At 49.2% G+C, this 23179-nt stretch overlaps 1 protein-coding gene and 1 long non-coding RNA gene across 9 annotated transcripts in view; one reads left to right on the top strand and one right to left on the bottom strand.

Moving 5' to 3' along the window:
* LOC142064456 (uncharacterized) overlaps window positions 1-23179 on the top strand; it is an 80111-nt gene that overhangs the window by 35998 nt on the left and 20934 nt on the right. For 2 of the 5 annotated variants that reach the window (XR_012663111.1, XR_012663110.1), the window contains exons 3-4: window positions 3526-13865; window positions 17466-17539. This is a non-coding gene — a long non-coding RNA (uncharacterized LOC142064456). Of the gene's footprint in view, window positions 1-3525; window positions 14332-17465; window positions 17540-22526; window positions 22619-23179 lie in introns of those variants that run through there. The other 3 variants (XR_012663112.1, XR_012663113.1, XR_012663114.1) reach the window with 3 other exon arrangements.
* Window positions 1-23179, bottom strand: part of COL13A1 (collagen type XIII alpha 1 chain) — a 90986-nt gene that overhangs the window by 20185 nt on the left and 47622 nt on the right. For 3 of the 4 annotated variants that reach the window (XM_075109461.1, XM_075109460.1, XM_075109462.1), the window contains 15 exons: window positions 18941-19057; window positions 18408-18449; window positions 17520-17546; window positions 16744-16779; window positions 8973-9005; window positions 8113-8139; window positions 5360-5413; window positions 4177-4263; window positions 3395-3448; window positions 3154-3198; window positions 2612-2680; window positions 2019-2042; window positions 1445-1498; window positions 879-923; window positions 381-533 (listed from right to left, as the gene is read on the bottom strand). In XM_075109461.1, the coding sequence (XP_074965562.1) occupies window positions 381-533; window positions 879-923; window positions 1445-1498; window positions 2019-2042; window positions 2612-2680; window positions 3154-3198; window positions 3395-3448; window positions 4177-4263; window positions 5360-5413; window positions 8113-8139; window positions 8973-9005; window positions 16744-16779; window positions 17520-17546; window positions 18408-18449; window positions 18941-19057 (867 nt within the window). Of the gene's footprint in view, window positions 1-380; window positions 534-878; window positions 924-1444; window positions 1499-2018; window positions 2043-2611; window positions 2681-3153; window positions 3199-3394; window positions 3449-4176; window positions 4264-5359; window positions 5414-7440; window positions 7504-8112; window positions 8140-8972; window positions 9006-10754; window positions 10800-14706; window positions 14734-15352; window positions 15416-16743; window positions 16780-17519; window positions 17547-18407; window positions 18450-18940; window positions 19058-22691; window positions 22758-23179 lie in introns of all 4 variants that reach the window. The other variant, XM_075109458.1, reaches the window with a different exon arrangement.

Genomic DNA, 23179 nt, shown 5'->3' on the forward strand with positions numbered 1-23179 from the left:
AGTGGCGGGGATGTAAGGGGTTGCCCCACGCAGTTGCCCTCCTAGGAGGGCATGTGCGCTGGTACCTCAGCTCCCTTGCTCACAGTCAGGCTGGCTTGCTTACAGTGGCCTTTCAGTTTAAGCAGTATGCCAGGTAGCAAGCTGAGGAAGCAACACAGTGCTAGAGAGCAGGGCAGGCAGCTGGGGACAGCCACTCCAGCAAGGCAGACAACACATCTGCCAGGGAGCCAAGATTCCACTTCTGTATTGGTGCACTTCATAGCAGCGATGAGGGGCCTCCAGCACCCACCTCTGCGGGGCCCTGAGATATCCAAGAAGTCCCAGGCCCTTGCCCCATAACCTGGATAGCCCACAGCACTCTGAGACTTCAGTTTACTCACTGGTGAGCCAGCTTGTCCTGGCTCTCCTTTATCGCCCTTTTCTCCTGTGACCCCGATATGGCCTGGCTCTCCCTTGATCCCAGGTGGTCCGTCCTTCCCCGGCAGTCCCTGAGGGCCAGGGGGGCCCACCTCTCCAGGCTTGCCACGTGGTCCCTAAAAGAAACCCACACAACACAAGGTGAAACATTTATGATAAGAGTAAGATTACTCCTGCAGACGACTCCCTGGCCTGGAGCCTCTTCCGCTGCTCATCCTCTCACTCACAGTAATGCCATTTGAGGAGTCATGTGCAGGACAACGTAGATTTTTCATGCCAGCCCAGCCGCTCCTTATAGGTTAGGACTTGAATAAACCATTAATGCTCATTTTTGTGAGGCAAAATACTTTTTTCCCTTGTGGGAAAAGCAACTGTGCAATGTTAGTGATAGAGATGGAACATACTAACTCCAGGTAAGTCCACTGAAAGAAAAAGCAATCCACAGAGGTACCATGTCTTACCTTTTCTCCATCATGGCCTGGAGGACCTGGCAAGCCAATTTCACCCTGAAACATAGAATTGTTACTTTGGCAGTTTGAAAGCAGCTATTCTGACTCCTGCATGGCACTGTGATGAGGAAGGGTGGGGATTAAAGAAATAGTCTGCAGGGACCCTGGTAACTAATAGTCACAGGAAAAAAAAAGCATGGAAACCCCTGTTGAAATAATACATTGTGTGACTGCCTAAGAATTTCACCATCCTTGTTTATTCTGACAGTTCATGGCCCCAGTGCTGTAACACAGTCCCCAGCCAACACAATCCCAGCACCGAGATCAGTTCCCATAAGCTGCTTCCTAAAAGGGAGGGCAAGTAGCAAGGATCCTTCATCTTTCAGATAAGGCATTATCATTGTGGGAAAAGAGATTTTCAGGATATTGTACATGAGGAGAAATGGTAGAGGCCAGCAGGACAGTCTGATAGTGCTGGACAGGGAGAAGAGGAACATTGAGGAGGGCTGTGGGGCGGAATTCAGCCTGGACCCCTCCTGTTTTCCCTTAGCTCTGCAAGGGCTGAGCTGAGCAAATACCTTCTGTCCTGGTGGCCCTGGAGGTCCAGCAACACCCGGAAGTCCTGGGGGTCCCTAGATAAAGAAAAATGCATTTTCAGATTATCAGCAGGGGTTTTATTTCCATGTTTTAAAACCAAACAGCTTATCTGAATTTAAGGGGGAAATCACGGGGGAATTTTCCCAGGGACTCCTAACGTTGTGTTTGCTTGGGAAGCAGAGCAATGGAGAGTCCTGAGCGAGCAGCAGGCCAGTCCAAAGTGAGCTGTAGATAGAATCACTTAGGTTGGAAAAGACCTTTAAGACCATCGAGTCCAACCTTTAACCTAACACTACCAGCTCCACCACTAAACCATGTCCCTAAGCACCACGTCTGTGTGTCTTTTAAATAACTCCATGGAGGATGACTCAACCCCTTCCCTGGGCAGGCTGGTCCAGTGCTTGACAACCTTTTCGGTGAAGAAATTTTTCCCCAATATCCAATCTAAACTGCTATGGCACAGCTTGAAGCCATTTCCTCTCATCCTATCACTAGTAACTTAGGACCAACTTATGGCTACTTGCTTAAGACCACACAGCAAAGCTAGGAACTCACCATCAAGGCCAAAGTTCGTATTTCCTAGAAAAAAAAGTAAAAAAAAGAAATCAAAAAGGAAAACAGCCATTTGAAAACTAAGCTTTTTCCCAGGGGTTGTTTGTTCTCCACTAATGTAACACTGGCCCAAACGAGCAAGGAGCCTACAAAATGAACAAAAGCAAAAAACCGTGCTCTGAGTCTCAAGGAGCTGTTATTCTACAATCTCTCTTTTTTCCAAGTAGAGCCCAGGCTAACCCAGAGCTGGGCACAGCTGCTCACTCGCTGGACACCATCAGTGCCCACTTCCAAGGAAGCTTTGTAGTTCTTTTATTCACCACCTACCCCGAGCCATGGCCGAATCTTGAGGGGATTCACCCAACTTCTGTGTCCACATCAGCATTAATATATCAACTAAACAAGGTGCACATGTATTCACTGAAACACTACGTGCAGCGAGCTGTGGGATGAAGGGGATTATGGAACAACCAAGTACCTCCCTTCACTGCTACTGCTGAGAAAGCAGATGTACATTGTTCCCGGTTTTCTGCATCCCCTGGGAAACAGTAAAGCACCCAGCAGTCACCTCATGGGACAGGAGGGCCGTTGCTCACCTGGAGAGCTTCACTGATGTTACCATCGTAGTCCATCATTTCATCCTTCCCAGGCTCTCCCTTGGGGCCCTGCAAAATACCAGATCTTGAGCCAGGGCTTGAGGATCGCCCTTCCCATGGGGTACTCAGAGCTGTGGTTCACCCTGACAAAGGGGTCTCAGAGGAGCCTGCTTCATGAACCTCCAGTTTTTCATTTATTGAGCAAAGCCCTTGAAAGCACATTTTATAGAGAAAACACTACCAAAGTGTAGCCAGCCAAGCCCGGATCACCATGCCGTGACCATCAAAGCTGGCAGGTCTGGTAAGTGGTGAAGCTGAGGCCAGAATGCAGGAACTGGATTGTCTGACTTGCTGTCAGTCTTGGGCATGCACCAAGCACCCTCCTGCTGCCCTCTGCTGATAGGCTAAGGGCCTGAGTTCAGACTGGGGGGTCCAGACCCACCTCTTCCAGAGGCCCAATCTAGACTGCCAGTGCAGTCCCACTATCCTCAGACCCCTTTGAAGGGCCATAACTCTTCAAATATTGGTGAAGGGACACCTACCCTTGGGCCCATGGGTCCCTGGTCTCCCGGTAAACCAGGTTCCCCCTGTAACAAGAAGAACATACTGTTAGCAAAGCCTATCCCTTCACTTGCTTGAACTCCAGGAATTGTTTATCTCTGCTAGTCCTCTGAAACAGTCTGGGACTAGACAGCTCTGTTTTAAAAATGCTCCTTTTGTACATGTAGGAACAAATTTGCAGCTACTGAACCCGGAGCTGGGTTGTGCAGAAGCACTCTGTACCTTTTCCCCCCGTGACCCTGCAGCACCAGGCTGGCCAATATCACCAGCTTCTCCCTGAAAGAGAAAGGGAAAGGGATGGGTTTGTATTGTGTGGATGGGGTATGACTAAACTGCTGGCTTTGCATTTCCAGGAGGAAGAACTGCACCAGCCAAATGCCCCTGCCATGCTTGCCTCTCCTCAGGTAACCCAAATCTCCTGCTGTCACTGCACACCAGGTGCCCTTCTCTTCTACCCAGAGCAGAGGGAATATTCAGTATGAAGGAAAGCACCCAGTTCAGACCTGAAGTAAGTGCACAGCAAGGCTGTTCCTAGCACATACAAGATGGAACCTCAGATTTAAGTGTCCTTTGCCAAGGGGCAGGATTTTACTGCTGCCGCTCCCTGAGGAGGTAGGAGAAGAAAGTTGGAGGGCCTCCGTCCTGCCTCCCCGTGTCCACCCTGCCTTGGATACCACACAGACTAGAGGCTGTCATTGATTCTGAGCGACTGGTTTCTCGCAGAGACTAGAGGGGAATTATCTGAGCACAAGGAGGGTATTTTCCTCCCAGAAACATGGTTTACACATTCTCTCTACCTTCAGCATTTAAACCAACAAAACTAAAACTCCCTGCAAAATCCTTCAGCAGGTAGAGGTGGGCACAGATGAGTGGTTGGACTAGATGACCCCTGAGGTCCCTTCCAACCTGTGATTCCGTGAATGCAGCCTTTGCCCCTTCCTACACACCTCATGCTGGGCACAATTGCTCACACCACAGAACTCACTGGAAGAAGAAACACTCACCTTTGGTCCAGGGGGCCCAGGCAGACCTGGAGGGCCAGGTTCTCCTTTACCTCCTGCCAGGGCATTCTCAGCATTTCCCTTCTCTCCCTGTTTGCAAGGAAGAACAAGCCATGTATCACAGTTCAGCCTCTCCATCTCCATAGTTTCATTTGCCAAACTGTTGGCTTAGAGAGACAGGGCCCATCAGCTGGCCTCAATAGCCCAGAAACATCACTACTCCAGAGCCACCAGCTGTCCAGGACCCAGACCAATGTAGTTCTGCCTGGGGGCTCCACCTAGAGCCCTGCCAGCAGTCACAGCTATCGTCATCCCTTTGACTGCAGTGCTGCTGCTTGGCCCTTATTCCCCAGGGCCATATAAGGCTGCCTGTGGACAGATCTCATCCCCTGACCTCCAGTTTGAACACAACTGTTTCCTTCCACTGTTGAAAGTGAGCTCATAAAACTACCTGATGATAGCTTTTTTTGGTATGTCTCCCTCTGGAACTATAGTCACCAGCCAGATAGTCATCCCTGCAGAGCCCATCCTTTGCACAGAGCAGATACAAAGCCAGTAACTGGAAAGCTTTGCTTGCACCAAGTTGCCATTACAACCTCATCCTTTTCTGAAATGGCCTCTGTCATTCAGTGCACCATCCCCTTTCCCAAAGGAAAAGCACCCTGTGAAAGACTCTCTTGAAAGGTACAATTTCTATCCACATCTCAGAGCACAAGAAGAAAGCCACAGCTTCAGAGCTTAGCTTTAGCTAACCTGCTCTGGGCCTCTCTGAGCACAAGGCTACTCTCCCAACCCAGACCACAGCAGTGCAGCTCCCAGAAAGCCCATCTCCTCCTCACACTTGGATCTTAGAGCAGGAAGGAGGATGAAATACCACGTTACATCTGAGTTCATGCTTTTAAAGGGGGACTACTGAGAACACTATTCCCTGCTCACGTTCCCAGGACCACAGCCTCCTCCTCGCTGCATGAAGGCACGCGATTCCTCACAAAAAGGCATCCTTTGTGTGGCCCCATCACATCCCTGCTGGGGTTTCCTATGCTGACATCCAGCTGAGCTCTGCAGAGCATGCTGCTGTACGCTGCAACAGTGGCCTAAGAGTGTGTGAGCTGTGCACAGCTGCCACAGGAGGGAGGAAGGAAAGGTGACGAGTGGCCCTCCCAGAAAATTCAGAGAAGATACAGACCTTCATGCCAGGGAGTCCAGGAAGCCCGGGGTCACCAGCTCGTCCCTTCTCACCCTGTTGGTAAAACAGACATGGTCAGGCTGACTCTGCAGGCTCTCTGTCCTAGAAGAACAGCCAAAGGATGAGCTGCTCCTGGTTTCAAACCCTCTTTGCCTTCCCCAGAGGATTTAATTTTAGGTGCAGACAAGGCACCCTCCAGCAGTATCTGCTCAAGCCAGTGAATGTTTTCTCCTGTTTTTCTACTATCTTTGCACATCATTGCCATTTCTCTCCAAAGTAAGCCGAGTGAGAAAGGGATCCAGTATCCCCCCCGTTCATCTTCCTTGTCACTCTGGTCCGCTAAGCCCTTTTCCCTGTCAGCCCTTCAGCACAGGCTCTCCCCATTCCATACATGCAGAGAAGAAATTGTTGCCCAGGGCAAATTTTACTTGGAGTGCTGAATCTTCTCTGTGTCCTGACAGAGCTCAGCTCTTTTCACAGAAGTTGTCCCTTGCTTGAGTCCCTCCCAGTTTTCACACCTCCTCATTACACCGCTTTGCTTTGGCAAAGGTCTCTCAACCAACACCCCCACACATCTCCCAAGGAAGGTTTCCTGTTCCCTAACTCCAAACCTCAGCTTCATCATGCTCTTATTAAAAAAAAAAAAAAAAGCAGCAGCGTCTCAGTTAGCAGCCAAGCTCTGTGACACACAGTGGTGGTGAAAAGCAGTGAAAACAGGAGGGGCAAAATTGGCAAACACAGAAGGTGATGGTGTAAAACCCCTGATACAATGCCTAGAGAGCAAGGCCTGCAGGCTGAGCTGCAGAAGGCACCATGGAGGATGCCACAGGGCAGCGAGCAATAGAGGGCACCCAGCATTCACTTGATGAAATGACTTTGTTATGTTCACCATGACATCTGGGTCGCCTTTTGACTATTGGGGCTCAATTAGTGGTCTTTACATGGAAGTTACATTCTATTCAGCCCATTCCATCCAGCTGCTAACCCCGTGGTTTCCAGCTACAATGCCCTGTTTGGGAGCCTGCATTTTGCAAGGACAGAGTGTGATATTAGAGGTTTCTGTTACCGTGAAGAGACGTTTCAAATGCATCATCAGAAAAAGGTGCATTCTTACCTGCAATCTTCACACCTTAACAACTTGTACAGGTTACAAAGAGCAATTCAAAACCTCTTTCCCCCAGCAGGTGCCTAGCTCTCCCCACAACAGCAGCACACCAGATCAGCAAGGCTAGCAAAGAGTTCCTCTTAGTGCCATGCCATTGCCTGCAGAGGCTGGTGCTGCACACCAGTCTCATCAGAGCTCCAGGGCACGCATCTGACATGCAGGGGACTCGCATCAGTACTCCATGAACAGACATGCACTGGTGGCTCCGTGGAAAATAATTAACAAACAGCAATCTTCCTTTTTTTTAGGCAATTTTAGAGAGCAGTGACCCCTTTCTAAGGTAATTTGGCCTCCAGCCACCTGTAACACCCCCACCCAGCTTTCCTCCCCTGCCAGAGCATGGACGTTGCTGCCATAAGTGAATGCTTCCCTCCCTGGAAAGAGGGAAAGCATTTGCAGGGCCTCATACCCAAAGAAAAGGTTTAGCCTTTGGGGGTTTTGTAGGAATATATTCTCTAATCCTGTCCCGGGCCTCTGTGAATCCCTGATTCTGCCTTGCTCAGCTTTTGGTATCCTACTTTTCATTCAGGGACTAGTTTTCAGTACCCATGCCTGTAAGGGCTACTGAAAACATCCTGTGCTGCCTGAACAATAATTAGAGAAGCAGATTTCTTGAGGGGGGAGGTCAGATTACTGAATGCCTGCTTAGGGTGTTATTCCTGGAGTCAAAAGATACAGCACTGTCCTTAGTCATTCCCAGGCATCTCACACTGCCCTGCCGGCCACCAGCCCCCACCCCTTCTGCAAGCAGGAACACGCAAACACACTTCACCAAGGGGGGCAAGAGCCAGAAAAGGACACATAATCCCCCGCAAGCACGACAACGCATCGCAAAGCGGGCTCCCGCCAGCTCCCACTCGCAGGGAACACAGCACAGCACTGCCAGGACACCAAGCCCAAACACACAATGTCCTACCCGCTGCCCCCTCTTCCCTGGCAAACCTGGGGGGCCCATCCTCCCTGGGACTCCAGGATCTCCCTTCGTGGGGAAGAAAAGAGACAGAGAATGTGTCTGTTATATGGCTGTCGCATGCTGTAACATAACCCAGCGAGCCTCCAGCAAGAGGAGCCAGCTGTTCAGAAACCAAGCCGGCTGCTTAGCAATGGAGAGTGATGGGTATTTTCGTACCATGCCCGCCATGGGAACTCAAACCAGGTCACGCTACACTGAGACAAGGGAGACTGTGCAGGGCAGTTCATACAGTGCACGACAGAAGAACAGCCCCCTGCGGTAACACGGGAAGACTTCTGGTGGACACAGAAGTACCGGGAGGCAGCAGGGGGAGAGGGAGCATACTTGCTAAGCCAAGTGCGCTGTGCATATTTTGTGGAGTAGGAAGGCAGGCAGCTGGAGGATATTCCCATCAACACAGACATGAGCAGGAGGGAGGGAATCTGTTTGCAGTATGGTCCCTCTCTCACTTGGCATCACTGTATGCTACTACCATTTTGCTCACACTGGCAGGTGCCATCTGGGCACTGGGAAGTACAGAGCCATTCCTCAGCTCCCTCAGCTGCTCTGGGAGGGGAAAAAAACCACACAAGCAAACCAGAAGTACAGGCTCACAGCAAAGCTTTCTGAGAGTACCTTTTCTCCTGGAGTCCCGGGCTCGCCCTGGTGAGGAAGAGACAGGAAAATACAGTGAAAAATCAGGAGGAGAGAGTACAAAACCTCCTAGAGCTGAGTGGAGGAAAAAGCGTTCATCTATGGAGGCCTTGGGCTTGTAAATAAGGGGGTGAGGATGCTTTAAGCGCATGCTATTTGTGCCTGGAGCTTGTTTTATCTTCATTAGCCAGCTCCTAGGCTGCTCTAAGAAACCAGAAAGCCTCAGACAAGAGGCTTTTATGAAACTGAGGAACCACCTTGCAAGTATTTCAAGAGAAGTTTACCAGACACAAGAGAGCATAATAAGACAAGAGTCCTGCTGGCATTAAGGAATCTGCCTACTCCTAGCTCTGTGTGCACAGGAGCAGAGCAAGGCTGTGGTTGCAGCCGGGGTGGCAGGGAGGCTGTGTTGATACGGGGTCAATGTAGCATCAAGGAAAAAAACCCTCCCCACCAGCCCCAGAGATAACTTCTTTATTCCTGTCCTTTTCCCCAGCAACTGGAGGGAATTGGGACAGCAGGTCGTTGTCTCATCACACATCTTGGATCCCCAGGGCAACTTCCAGCCCCCTAAATCTTCACGGGGCCCTTTGCTTTTTTGCCATCTTGGCACTGCTGTGGAGTATCACGAGTTCACCAGCCTCTCTGCACAGAGAGGTGCGGAGCAGGCGGGGTGCTGCTGGAGACAGGTCTAGTATCTCCGCCAAAAGCAACAGCAGTTATGATGTTCCCCTTTAGTGGGAGCTGTCCGACCATTTTCCTGTGCCTTGTGCTCTCCTAACTCCAGCCCTTGCTTTTAAGCGTGCCCTCCTTAAGCCACTGCAGCGTAGTGTAAAACTGACCTTCACCCCTGCGGTGGCCATCCCAGGAGCGCCCTGGCAGAGAGAGGAAAGACAGGAACACCTTGTTTGAAATGAATCGGACACAAACTTTTACAAACAAAACAGTATCAGCCAGGTGGAACTAAAAAGGCAAAATCCACATCTTTTCCTTTCCAAAATTCAGAAGTAATGCTGTAACACCACACAGCACGAATCCTCCTTCCCTGTGTGGGTCATTCACCTATGGCAGTGGCTCTGCTTTCCAGAAAGCTCCTCCAAAGGCAGATATCGTGAGCAAAACCCAGTCAAGAGAACCAGATCTCCACCCCCCTGGTTTTAGTCCTGCAAGTGAATCAAAGGCTAACAAGCAGAACAGCAGCAAATAACTGCAGAATGCAAAGACAGACTGAGGACCAAACAGCCAGTTCAGTGTTTGATCCCAGATACATCAGCTCAAGCATCCCAGGAAAGGCCAGCTCATACTCCAGAGCCTTGGTCTTGCTATTTCCCCTCATTCTGATTTTATCACAGAAGTTGTCTTCTGCAGTAAAATGTTTTCAGGAGAGCTCTGAAGCCAGCCACCTTAGCAGGAAAAGAAGAAAAAAAAATATAGATTTCCAAGCACTGCAATTCAGGCAAGATTCTGCAGCGCTGAGCCAGCCACCACCATGAGACCACAGAGTCCAGCCTGCCCTGCAATCCGAGACAGGTGCTTTGAAACCCCAGGAGGCAGCTGCTCCCACAGGGACAGTCACATTTCCCTCAACAGCACTGATGCAAAAAAGCAGGTCTTCCCTATCAACCCTTTGCTCTAAAATCTCTGTATGCCCTGTGTTAGTATTAGTTAGGTCCTGGTGAAAAGGTCCAGTTACAGAAGCAAATATGATGGATAACAAGGGTCTAAGGATAGGGGAAGAGGTGAAGTAGTGTTAGAAGGTAAGAAATGAGAGGGGTAGCATGTGAGGCAGAAAGGAGGACTGGGAGCCAAGTTAAAAGTGAAAAGAGCTTGAAAAAGTTCAAACAAGGAGGAGTGGGGAGCCAGAGAGCAGCAGGATCATACCTCTCAGCTTTCTGAAACAGAAATCAGGGACAAAGCTAAAAAACACAAGGACAGAAGATGGAGATCAGGGATTCTATGCAATAAAAGGGGAAAAAAGCATTCCAGATCGTCTCAGGGGTCAGTAGGTTTTAGTGAACACGGGCTAGAATCATGAAAGGGATTACGTGCAGCAAGAGGCTTGGGTTAGGCTTCCACAGTGCACTCAGGATGCCTGTTCCTCACTCTTTGGCCTTTAAATGGCAGTGAATGCAGATGATGTTATTTTCTAGTGTTTATCCTGAAACCACAATGCGCAGACATGCAGGTTTGCTCACACACTGACCCTGATTCATCGCTGCATTAGTCCAGGTTCACACTTGCATAACCCTACTGATCGCAGGGCGCTAACGCACATCACTGAGGGTTGCGGCGGTCACTGGGGACCCTGAATTTACAAAACGCCAATTCCCTACAAACATCGGCGATTGGCTGCTCTCGCTAGCATAAAGCATTAATATCCTGATGTTGCAAGACAGCATCAGACTGGGCATGCCATTTGCTTTGTAAAACACTTCTTCCCCCACCATTTCCTTCATAAATGAGGCCCCATATTTGGCAATTTAGAAGCAGAAAGATTTCAGCTGAGGATAGTCATCGACCAACAGACACACACACAAATCCAGGTGATGCTCGCGCATCAGGGACAGTCGAGCAGTATGGGTGAGATCAGGCAGACAAGCGTCACTCCACTGTTTACAAGGTACCTTAGTGCCATGTCTTCCTGGAAGCCCTGGCATGCCTCTCTCCCCCTGGAAGCAGAGCGAGAAACACAGAGAAAGAGAGCAAGAGACAGGAGATAAGTCCTCCCAGGGCTCTGTGAGGAGTGCCCAGGGCACAGGCGATGAGGAAGCCTCCTGGGTGAGACCGGGCACACCCCTCTTCCCCACCTGACTCTCACCACGCCGATTACCCTAGCCAGGCCCATTTCCCATCAGCAGTACCCCTCAAGCCTGTCAGGTACAGCAGGAGTGACCCTGCTGGGGTACCACAGCAGCAGTGCTGAGAACAAAGGCAGTTTCTGTATCCTGCTACCACATCCCGTGATGTGGGCATAGGGAGTCGCTCGGTCTGCAGGGACTCTAGGATGAACAGACTTATCCAGAGAAATAGAGAATCCAACAATGCCTTGTATTATTAGCCAGAATTTTATCTGGCAGTAAATGCAAAATAAGCCATCTTTAGACAGTCTGCTTACTGCTGTTATTGTGTTGTGGGTGTTTAATCCTTGCTTGGAAGAACTGGTTAGCAGCAATATATGCGTATGCTTTTTTAAAAAGCAGTTTCTAGTAACTGTGGCATCCTGTGAACTATATTTTGTAAAATACTGTCTAATACCACAATGTACATGACCTAGGTGATGTGAGCAGCTCCCACCCTATGGAGGATACTAACTATGGTATTTTCAGCTGTAAGAAAAATAAAACAGTAATGACGAATGCTTTGTACTAGAGAAACAGGGACCACTCTTGTCCCTTCTTCTCAACTATGCTCCCTGGGTTGTTTTTTTTTTTTCTTAACTGAGACCAAGCAGAGAAGACCAGCACTTTCTACTGGGAGGCACCCACATTGCTCACAGAGTCTGCCCGCACAGAGCAGCCCTGCACGTGAAAGTAATTCCCCATCCTGGAGACCTCTGTGGAAGAAAACGCCTGCCTGAAGAGCTGTTTAACTATTTAGCCCTGCAAAAGCAGGGCCACCTCAGTGAAAGGGAGTAAGGTAACCCCTTACAGGGCACAAGTTACAGAGCAGCCACACTACCCTACGTTTTCTGATGATGGCCTCAGCCTGCCTGCACAGCCCCCTCTGGCATCGGCAGGATCACACAGGCACTAGAGCTAATTAGAGAGCAGGAGCAACAAACGTGATACTGCACCATTAAAGAGCAGAAAGAAACCCCAGAGCCAAAGCCAGAGAATAAGCAAGAAAAACGACTCTGCGGAACATCTTTAAACCCTCATGTATTTGAAAGCCATTGTAATACAGTAAGTATCCCCTGGGCTTGTCCCTTTGTGATCCCCCAGTTCCCTCTGGCCTAGCACAGGGTGCCATAGCCAGGCAGCAGCAGCCCACCAAAACCAGGACCACAACAGTGCAGCCAAGCCAGGAGCCAGGAAACATCACCAAAGGCAGATATCAAAAGCAAAATGCCCAGCACAGGTCCTCAGCGGGCTCCAGGAAGGCAGTCAGCATCTCCCAGATCTCCTGAGCTTCATGCTGATTTAGGAAATACCTCCATGTCCCCCAGTCTCTCTGGAAGAGTCAGGCTATGCTTCTCCCTCCAGCACAGAGGGGAACATCTTGCTCTCTTCCTACACCTGGTGTGAGCAGCTTTATACCCGCTCGGTGCCAATCATGACAGAGCATGCCCCATGCCGATCAGCTCATTACAGGCTGCCAATTAAAGCACAGACCCTTCCTTTTTTGCTCCTTGCTGTGAAAGGTGGGTTATGAGGGGGTTATTGAGCAAGACTGGGGCAGTTTTCTTTACTGCTCTTTCCTCAGAGCATGAGGAAAAGCCTCATCCTAAAGACCTTTCAATTAAAAAAAAAAAAAAAAAAAGAAGAAAATGTCACTAGAGCTGAATGTGATGGCTAGGCTAGGGGACAGTAAGTCAAATCTTATTCAAATGATGGAGATGATCACGCTTACTGGTTGTCTAATAACCTTCATAGGACACAGATGCAGGCCTTAATATGATCAAAGTACAAATGATATCCACAGAAGAAAATAGCTACGAGAGAATTTATGTCGTGCTGCATCTGTCACTGGGTGGAGAAAGGTTATTAAATGAAGAAGGGGTCTGTGTGAAACCAGCAAGCCTCTTCAGGCCTCAAATAGCCTTCATCTCCAGCAAAAGCAGTGACATGCTTTGTGAAATTGGTCACTACAACTGAACTATGAATCACAGTGTTTGTCCTGGGCTCTTCAAAACAAAGAGAAGGTAGAATCTAGCCCAGGTAACTGGATCCAAAGGTGGAAGCACCGAAAAAGCCTGCCAGAGTCCCAAACGATCCTCCTAGGTGGGAGGATGACAGAAAGAAGCAATTTCCAAAGACAACAAATGCGTGTGCTGTGCGGATGTTCAGGAGCTGCTACTGGGTGATGTCTGGCTGCTGATATAAGGGTACCTCTGCACTTCCATTTCAGTTCCTCTGAGCAAAGAAGAAAGGAAGTTGAGAGAAAAGCAATCCTGACAATAACAACTGAAACTCTGTGTGCGAAAGAAGAGGCTGCTACAGGACTGGGGAGGCGGCCCTTTGGAGCTGCAATTTACTACAAAAAGCACAGCGCGTTTCATCTCCACGCTTTATGAAGTGGGATGAATAAGGGCCCAGGTAACTAGAACATGTCGGCAGGGTCGCCCTGAGGCACTGCTTTGCAACACAGAACAGAGAAGGTTCTTGCCTGTGGATGACCCTGAGATATCACTGGAAGCCTTGGAGACTTCCCCTTTGCCAGAGCCCCGATCAAGGGCTGATCAGTCCTTGCACACGGGTGCAAGCAGAGAGGGTGTCTGCTAGCAGTGAAGCGTGGGAGTATAAGCAGGGCTGGATCACAGCTTCTCCTTCCAGCCTTTTCTCCCACACCAGCCACACTCCAACTTCAGTCCTCTAGTTCAAGCTTAATGGGAGAGCACCTGGTTGTTGGGTAAACTTGGGGCCCCCAAAACACATTAGTTCTGGGAGCAATTCTGGTTTCTTTTACAGGGGCATAAACCAGAAGCGATGCCTTTGTGCCTGATGGAATTACACTGATGTGAAAATGGACACGGCAGAACCTTTGGACTTCACATGCCCTGCATTACTTCTGAGGAGGTATTGTTTTCTTGTAGGAGGACAATCACTGCTGTTCTATTCAACTATTAACCCCGAGCCTGCATTCCCAAAGAACATATCTTTAAACTCGATGTAACACATCCATGTTAAGTTCTGAAGGGGCCTTTTCTCCCTTCAAATAGTAATCCACCCAGATGGAAAAAATATAGAAAGTGTATATGCTGCACAATAAATGAGATGCATGCCACGTACTAAATACTTGAAATGTATGTGTCACTGTTAATGCCTTTCAAATTATTACAGGATCAGTCTTTTCTCATGATGTTTAAGATGTATGGCATGACACAATATGCTCTGACTGTCATGAACGCTTGCCAATGTTGTAATGTTTTAAGCACAGCCTACGTTGAGTAATATACTTTAAATATATGGGTACTGTAAATTTCAATCAAATAGATAACATCTGGGCATAGACCATATGAGCCTGTAAAAAGTGTCCAGAAACAGACAGAAAATCCTGATGCCAAACCTCAGCCTGAGTTGCAGAGTTTGAGTGGATTTGATGCGTCAGCTAACCAGATTTTATGAGGAAACTCCAACCCAGCCCGTCAAATGGAGAGATGTAACAAATCATTAGCAAACTTCATAGTCAGAGAAATATGCCTTTGGTAAGAATCGAATTCCACCAAATGGATAAAGGCTGGTTGTGTTGCCTGAGCTTGGAGTGTCTGCCTGTGGTTAATCAGAGCACAGATGTGTACTCCATTAAATACCCCACAGTGCTGCCTCAGACCCAACTTCCTCTTACAACCCATCAGCCCAAGGAGCAGTATCTCCCAGATGATCTACCGTGGTAGAAAACTGTATTTCTCATGCCTACCTTTATGCCAGCGTCCCCTTTTTCACCCTGCCCAGTGAAGAACAAAGAGGAAGGAAACACAGAGAGGGACAGTGAACATGAAATCGAGCAAGCAGTACAATCATTAACAGTGAGGGCCAAAGAGAAAGTAGCCAAAGTAGGGAGCGTGTGACAAATGCAACCCCAGGCTTCCAGACAGAACTGGCTCCTGATAACAACATGGTACCAGCCTGAGCTCTGGCTGCAGCCCACCCCTCCCTGGGAATGCAAGGCAGTTTACGTTGCTGGAGTGGATGCTGCAGGTCGCCCATACTAATGCTTCCTGCGTGTTTTGGGTGTAGACAAACCATCAATCTGTTTCATGGACCAGAATATACTCATTCTCCCACACAAAAGCCTCTAAAGGCTGGGTGAGTTTTACTCTTTAATGGGGGCTTGTGCAGGGCTGTGCCTGGCTCTGGTGCAGGCAGCGGGGAATCACTCTGGCCAAAAATTGCTCAGGCCCTTTACACAGGAGCAAGTCTTTCTGTTTACATGGCTCATACCAGGCTCCGGAGAACTGCCTTCAGCCCCCGACCCTCCGTACTCCTTTAGCACATCTCTAGGTTCGGGTGCCACCTATCTGCCCTTGCAAGACAGCCCCACTGACTCTGAGTTTAAGGGTTACCTTGGGGCCAGTAGCTCCGGGGAGGCCATGCACTCCAGGCAGGCCTGACTCGCCCACATCACCCTGAGGAAGGGAAGAAAGAAAACGGAGGAAGAAGAGAACACAGTGAACAGCAAGAAAAGGAGCCTGCAGGATGCCTGAAAGGTCAGAAAACATGAGAGAGGGATGTTCCACACAGAGGTGCCCGCCACACACCAACCTACCATCTGGGCCTCTCTGGGAGAGGAGCACCATTCTGCATGAAGAAAGATATTCAGGATGCGAAACGTACGGATTGAAGGGAACGGTCCCACGATCCCGTACCATATCAGAGCTAACACCTTTGCTCAACTCTTTGCCCTGTTTTCCCTTTCCCCTGACCCACTCACCAGGGAGGATTTTCTCCCCTACTTTCATCCATTCCTTCCACCTTTCCCAGAGAAAGGTCACAACCTCAGGCTCATTCCTCTGAGATCAGTGCAGGCTCTTTACTTGGTAAGTAAATTAGCCAGACAAGTTGTTTCATGTAAGAGGAGCTCGTAGGAGAGGCCCTCGCTGCGAGGTCATCGCAGGGACCCCCTCACCGCTGCTGAGAGCCGTCTGCCCAGTGCTCACACAACAGGACGGGCTCTTAATGGAAAAAACGACAGTTCACTGGAAGAAGAGGCAATAAATTGCATCTGTCTGCAGGAGTGGGCTGGGGTCCGCGGGGGCTATAATTTCCACTTCCTGACATAACAAAAACTTCTCAGTTTATACAGAACTAATTAAAAAGCTCTCAGGTCTTGCCATTTTGCTCGCAGAGCACCCATAAAGCAACGTGGTGATAACACAGGACACAGGACTCCCACCTGCTGGGAACATTCACCTTCCCCTTCTCCAGCTGACATCTCTTCAGCAGTATCTCTTCATTCCCTCTCCCCTTTGATCTTCCTTTGTGTCTTGCCCCTATCTCTCTCTCTGTCTCTTCATTACACCCTCTGCGCTTGACAACCCTGCTGTTAACCAGCTACTGCTAAAGACATTTGGGCATTGCCAGCTTCTGCCTTTTAACCTGGAGCAGGATTGACCTCTGCTTTATTCCAGCAACATGTAGCCACAGATTTCGCCCTTTCCAACCTCGTGTTCAGGTCTGGATGCACAAGAGGGATATTTCAACCTGCAAGAGGGTATAGAGAGGCACACAGACAGGGACGCATCTGTACCATAGCTACTGGAGAGCTACATCTCTGGGTCCAACCTCTCCTTACGTGGGTGACAGCAGGGGATCTGTGGGCCTGTCACAGCCCCATGCCCAGTGGGAGCAGAGCTCAGCAGAGGGCTCCAGAGGAGTCCAAAGATTTGCATCTCTGATCCCACAAGGCATCAGTGCACCTTAATTCATTTAACAATACTGGAGGTCCCCTTCTTACCTTTCTGCCAGGGTACCCCTGAACCCCAGGGTCTCCCTGCAAAGGCAAAAAGACAAAAGAAAGTGAGGCTTGGCCTGAGAAGGACAAATCCCTGCCCTTTTCCCTAGGCAAGATGCTGGGATGGAAGGGCATTCCATGGGGAAAGTTCACCTTTTGCTCAGAGTGACTCCACTGAATCCCTGACCATTCAGACCCGTGGGTCGCTGTTACCTGCACTGGACTGAGCCCTAGCATGAAAGGCACAATAAGCACTAGCAGCTGGATGATCCATGGCAGCTACATGGCCCAGCTCTGCAGCTCCTATCTCCTCGCTCTGGCTAAATATCTCAAATAAAGCCAAGGGCGGGGGGCGGGTGGTTGCAGCTGAAAAACAACAACACACGCCCCGCCCCCACATTTTGGCAAGTGAACAAATGGGAAACTGTGGTGGAGTTAACAATAGCATTGCAAAATCAGTTCCTGAAGCACTGGTAAATGCTTTGAGTGTGGAAGAAGCCAATAAAGCTGTGTGTGGCAAAGAATTTTGCAAGAGGGACTGACGGGGCGTGCCTTGCTCAGTCAAGATGCGACTCAGACATGTTGCCTGGACAAAAATCCATGAGTCAGCACACGGGCCGGGCCCCAAAGGCAATACTGAATTGGGTTAGAAATCTTTCTCAGCTATTTGATGTAACCTTTACCCCTCCTCCACCCATTAAAATGTACACATCTCTCCTTGCCAGGAGCATCCACCCCTCTGTCACCTTGCTCCCTCTAAGTGAGGCCAGGCATCTCACCTTTGGTCCAGGAGGCCCAGGTAAGCCCTGTAGATAAAATCAAAACAGACACTAGAGTTGGCAAATGTAGACAACGTTACATGGGCTGCAGGGTGATGGGAGATGCTGACTGCTTTGGTTTGAAATGCCCCTTTACAGAGATGATTGGCACTAGTAAGCTCAAACACGCCCGATCTATTCTTCATGTAGATGACTACTATCTTAACCTACACTCCCAAATAGATTCATGCCCATAGCGCTCCATCCCTCCAAGCCTGGTTTCACTGAAACAAAAGACCAAAAAGCTGCTTTGCCTTATGCATCAGAATCTTTTCTGTTTCTCTGGCTTTTCTTGGGAAACTTGTTCCCAGCCCACTGTGCAGCTCTGAGTAAATCAGGCACTTGCAGCTTCCTCTGACACGCTAAGTAGAGAGAATATATTAACAAACAAACCACTTATGGTTTTAAATGAGAAATAACCAAACAATTTACCTGATACAAACCATGAAGTACACTGGATATGTGTGTACGTAAATATAAATAAACAAAATACCCATACAGGAGCTGCCTTCCTCATGTGAGCAGATGGAAGGAGAAAACTACTCTAGATAGGCTTTGATGCCTATACCACCTTTGGTGTTGTCTGCTTATAGCAATTCAAATGTTTAGTCATTACACCTTTGGCTCCTTAGTGCTCAAAGAGAGATGAGAATGCTTACAGGACACCCGACCCTTATATTGCATGTGAAGAGGCACTTTTGCCTCAGGGGAGAAGATTTGCTTGTCTTGATAGCAGGCCTTGAAAACTCTTGGGGGTGGAAACTCCTTTTGCACTGCAGTCGCTGCAGGGCCAGCATGCCATGTTTCTCCCCACAGCTCCCAGGAACGGACCTGGTTTCTGGTACCCACCTTTCCATCTCTGCCAGGCTTCCCAGGTTCTCCCGCTCTGCCCTGTTGAAAGTCAGAGGTACATTAGCAGGGTTTTCTGCCCTATCTTCTGCCATTTAACAATATTATTTTAAATGGTGCTCCTGGTTTTGCCCTCCTTGGGTTCTTGCTACCAGCTTGAGAACAGGATGGGGCAGGACTTCAAAGGGGTCACAGGGATTCTTATCAGTCAGGTTCCTGCTGTGAGGAGGATAATTACACACCACAGGTTACTTCCTCCCCATGACGGTCTTCAGAGGCTGAGGAGGAGGAAATGGGCCTGGTGTCACCCGCTCGCACGTGCGTGTCTAGATAGCAACAGTGCATGGCACACACCTCCGCCTTCCCTCCCACTCCCACTCCTTCCCGGGAACTTCTTCCTCCCGACATATCCATGTTTCCTGCAAATCTCCTGTCTGTGGCTATCTTGGCTTCAGAAGGGGCAAAGGCCAGAGGAAATTGTCTGCACCCTAGGAAAAGAGGAAGCAGAAGGCTTTTTTTGTAATTGGACTTACAGGTGGCCCAACTGGCCCAGGCTGTCCTGGGGTTCCTTCAGGTCCAGCCGGTCCAGTGGGCCCTGGTGGGCCAGGGGGCCCCGGGGGACCTTGGATTCCTGCTTGTCCTTGTTCACCCTGAGGATCGTTAAAACATGTGGTTATCAGCAAGCAGGCAGAGCAAACCCTTCACACCACCCCACAAGGGCCCAAGGCAGGTCAGCCCGGCTGAAGCAGAAGAGGGAGAAGCAAGCCCCACGTTAGTGCCAGGAGAGGTTTCCAAGAGCGAGGCAGAGCCCCGCTGAGGACAGCCGGGCTGCCTGGGCAGCAGGAACCAGCACCCTGCAGTTTGCAAAGACATCGGAGGCCACCTTGTCAGAGCTCTCTTTAAAAGGGATCTACAGATGACTGAAAAGAGATCTTTTTCTTCATAAGTCAGTCAAGTACAATTTATATGTCAAGGCCCAACATCTTTTGAGTTTCTCATGAGGCTTTCCAAAGCACTTGACAGTCATATGTGAAGCAAAGCCTCCCGTGACCACACTGGCACTTCCAGGCAGAGCCACAATCTCTTACCACAGCCTAGTTTTTTCCCTGTGCTATATTTGTTGGACAACACTCCCTCTGTTTTGCCAAGGACCGAAAGTAGAAATGCCACAAAACCAAAAGAAAATAACACGATCGTCATGGCATTTCTGGAGACCACCCAAAACAGGCCTATGTACACCAGGCAGAGCTTGTTTTTGTAAGATTTAACAAGCTAGTGCGTGCAGAGCCACCTGCCATTTTAAGCTCTCTGAAACGGAGCCATTTCAGCTGGTTCCTCCCCAGGCCCCTCAGTAGCCATTCGGCGGCTGTGGCTCATGCCTCAGCAATGTCATCTGGCCCAAAGGATCTGGACTTGAGACCAAGCAGTGCTGAGGAGACAGTGGGTTGGAAGCACCACGTTTGAATACCAGACTGCTGATCTATAATTGATGAATCCAGCAAACTCCTAAGGCACCGTGACACCCATGCTAAGCTGCTAGTCTCATGCGCTCCCCCTCCCATTCCCCCTCCCTAGATAACATATCATGACATCCTACTGCTAGCGACCCAATTTAAGTTTGAAAAAATCTCCTTGGTGGATCCATGGGAAGCTAGAAATCAAACATGGTTGTTTCTCAATTATAAATCAATGGGTGTGCAGTTCAGTCTCTGCCACATTTATTCTCTCTGCAGCCTTATACACTGCTGCTGGGTAAAACTAACTCTGCTCTCATGCACTTGCGTGTTGAGGAGGATGCACGAAATCTGTCCCTGCATGTGTTCCTACCAAGCGGGCTGTTTATCCTGGCTGCTTTTAGTAAAACATGCAGATACAGGGATGTTTGCATTATTTAGAATGATAAATTAAAGTAATAAGCTGCAAATTTCATCCCTTCTGCCATGAGCTCTATTTAAAATAAAATTTCTAACACATGGGCGAGGCTCACGGGAAGCTCGGTCATGTGTGGAGCAACAGCCCTTCTCCTCAACAGAGCTGCCGCCCACGCTGGCAAGCCTGCTGGGCCAGGCAGGAAAGGTGCCCCTCTCTTTTCCCCACATTTTAAGTGGATCCTGGCTCACCCTGTGGCCCGTGCAAAGGGACACAGGATCCTTCCTGAGCTTCCCTATCCTCCATACTCAGTGTTAGTCCACAGCCTTGGCAGTGGTCTCATAGCTTTTCAATCTGGGAGGGAATTTGGATCCAATGAAGACAAGAGGTTTGGAGGACACTGGAGTATATTTCTAGATTTCCCCTTGCCCTGACCTCTCAGCCAATCTTCAGAGACTTCCCTCCCCTTGCATCTTACAGCACCCCCACTGTGGGGGTGTGAAAGGGTGCATGAATCTCACAGCACCCCCCCATGGGTGCACCGTGAGAATGCAGTGTCTCCCTTTGGCTCTCCAGCCTCTATTCCCACCTCAGCTGCTCTCTGTCAGCCTAGTCCGTGCTCCAGATTTAGGGCACTGGAAATGTGGCACAGTGCTGGAAACATCCCCTGGCAGGGGACAGGGAGATGGGGAGAGACGGAGCCCTGCCCAGCACAGGGAGTGGCTGGAAGGAGCTCACCCAAACTCCGGTTCACATTGCCTTTGCTTCACTGCGTCAGACAGCGTGTGCTTTGCGTGAGCGAGAGCTCATCCATACAGATCCCTAAACATGCCAAATGTTATTTACCACATCATTATAGTCTTATTAATGCATTCAGCACAAAAAGACCACCACAGATCTAACTGGGTAGTAAGTGGATACAGTAAGTTAGAGATTAGGTGTCATTTTCATCAGATGTCATTCTATATTTTTAGCTGTTGACTGGAGCTATCTTTCAGTTCTTTCAAGCAGCAGCGAGCCACTCTGATTGTGCCTCAGCAGTGCAATGCTTGTTCGGCCTCCCAGCACAGGTCTCCACTCAGCTCATGTCTCTGCTAAGCCCAAGCCCTTAGGCAAAGAACTCTTGTTCATGGGCTCAGAGGCAACATCAGGGTTTTCCTCTCTCAGATGCTGGTGCTAACATTTATTTTGAAGCCTCACATGTTTTCTTAGTATTCATATGTTGGGTTCCTGGAATTGCTCAGTGCTGGCAGATCTGTAGGGGTGGATTACACTTCACTGCACTTAGGGAATGAATATGGCAATGGCAAAATGGATCACGGCAAAATTGTCTGGTGAAGTTAGCCTCTGGGGGATAGAGGGAATCTGCAGCCCTGGCTGACAACAGGACATGGGGCAGCTATTCAAGTTTCCCACTTCATCCTGGATACAAACTTCAGCTTTCAAAGCCTTTCCAAGAGGTCAGTCCTTGGCCCGGCTCTTCAGACTGTCGCTTTGAAGGGCAACCGGTGCAAGCCATAGGGCTTTGTGTGGTGCGAGCGCTGAATCAGTAGAAACTGAATTAAGACCACGGGCTCAAGTGATAACATGAGGACTTCACCAGCACTGGGCAAGGACCAGGCACCTCGTGGTAAAGGCCTGTATTGCAGACTGCAGTTCCCTGCTAGCATCTGACTGTCTAGACAGGCAGCGGGGTGACAAAACCCAGACACTGAATAGAGGGTGCCCAGCACAATTCAGTGGGGTAATTACAGCCGTTTGTCCACACAGGAAAGTTAATCCCGACTGATGGAACGAGGGAGCTTAAAGTGGGCTCATTAAAAGCCACATGAACTCTGACTATGGACACTCTCATTCACTATTCATAAGTTCATAATTCATTTTATGAATTCATTCCCAAAATAAACTAAACTAAACATGAATTATAGCCCTGGAAACCAAAATAAATGTGTTTACACAAAGATTTAATGCAATTTAATGAAACCATTACAAGAACTTATTTAAACACATTTTCCCAAGTGTCTCAGACTAGACTAGCCCTTAGAAGAAGTGTTTGCCTATTCATTCATCTCAGTTAAATTTCACAGACATTAGTTGCATTTCAGCAAGAGGTTTCTAACCTCTCCTGGAGATTGAATATGCAGGAACTGACTCCTTAAGGTAGGAGACTTCTTGTCGACAGTCCCAAGAACAGTTTCATGGCCCATTTCTCTTAGTTTAAAAAACTGGCTTCACTGCATTTCTTTTTAGCCACATTATCACATCAGAGATTTCCTCTGCTTCAAAGAAAGTCCCTCAGCTCTGCCTGAACCTCTTGGAAACCTCTCTGTAGAGGAAGAAAGACAGGTAAGCAAGCTGATTAGTCGCAAGCGTCAAGGTAGGTTTAGAAACAGGCAACGAGGAGGAGAAGTCTACCTGGAAAGTGCGTCTCTTTATGACCGGAGGTGGAGCCAGCCGCACCGAATTGAGGAGAGGCAACAGCTGGAGAAGATCAAACCAGAAGGTCGTGGGGCAAAGGAGGCCGTTAGGGCACCGAGAGTCAGAGAGCAGCCAGGGGAGAGAACAGAGAAGAGGGGAACAGAGAGATTGCCGTGAAAATAAACCACCGCATGAGAGCTGCACATGGCACAGGTACCTGCCAGCAGACCTCTGAGCTCCTCTGCGCCATGCATTGCTCACAGGGGGACTGGCCACGTGGCAGCCCCGGCAGGCACAGGGTGACCACTCGCCAACCCGATGCTACCACTGCACAGAGCTTTTACTGCTTCCTCTGCTCAGAAATAAAACTTACCTGGGGGATTTTTGACTGCAAGGTGTCCCCCCACTGACTCTGCTAAGCTCTCCGGTGACAGGATTGTTTCTCTTAATTTCTCATCATCAGATTTGAGATAGCTATCAAAATG

Source organism: Phalacrocorax aristotelis, chromosome 14 (genome assembly GCF_949628215.1).
Source record: "Phalacrocorax aristotelis chromosome 14, bGulAri2.1, whole genome shotgun sequence".
NCBI classification, from domain to species: Eukaryota; Metazoa; Chordata; class Aves; order Suliformes; family Phalacrocoracidae; genus Phalacrocorax; species Phalacrocorax aristotelis.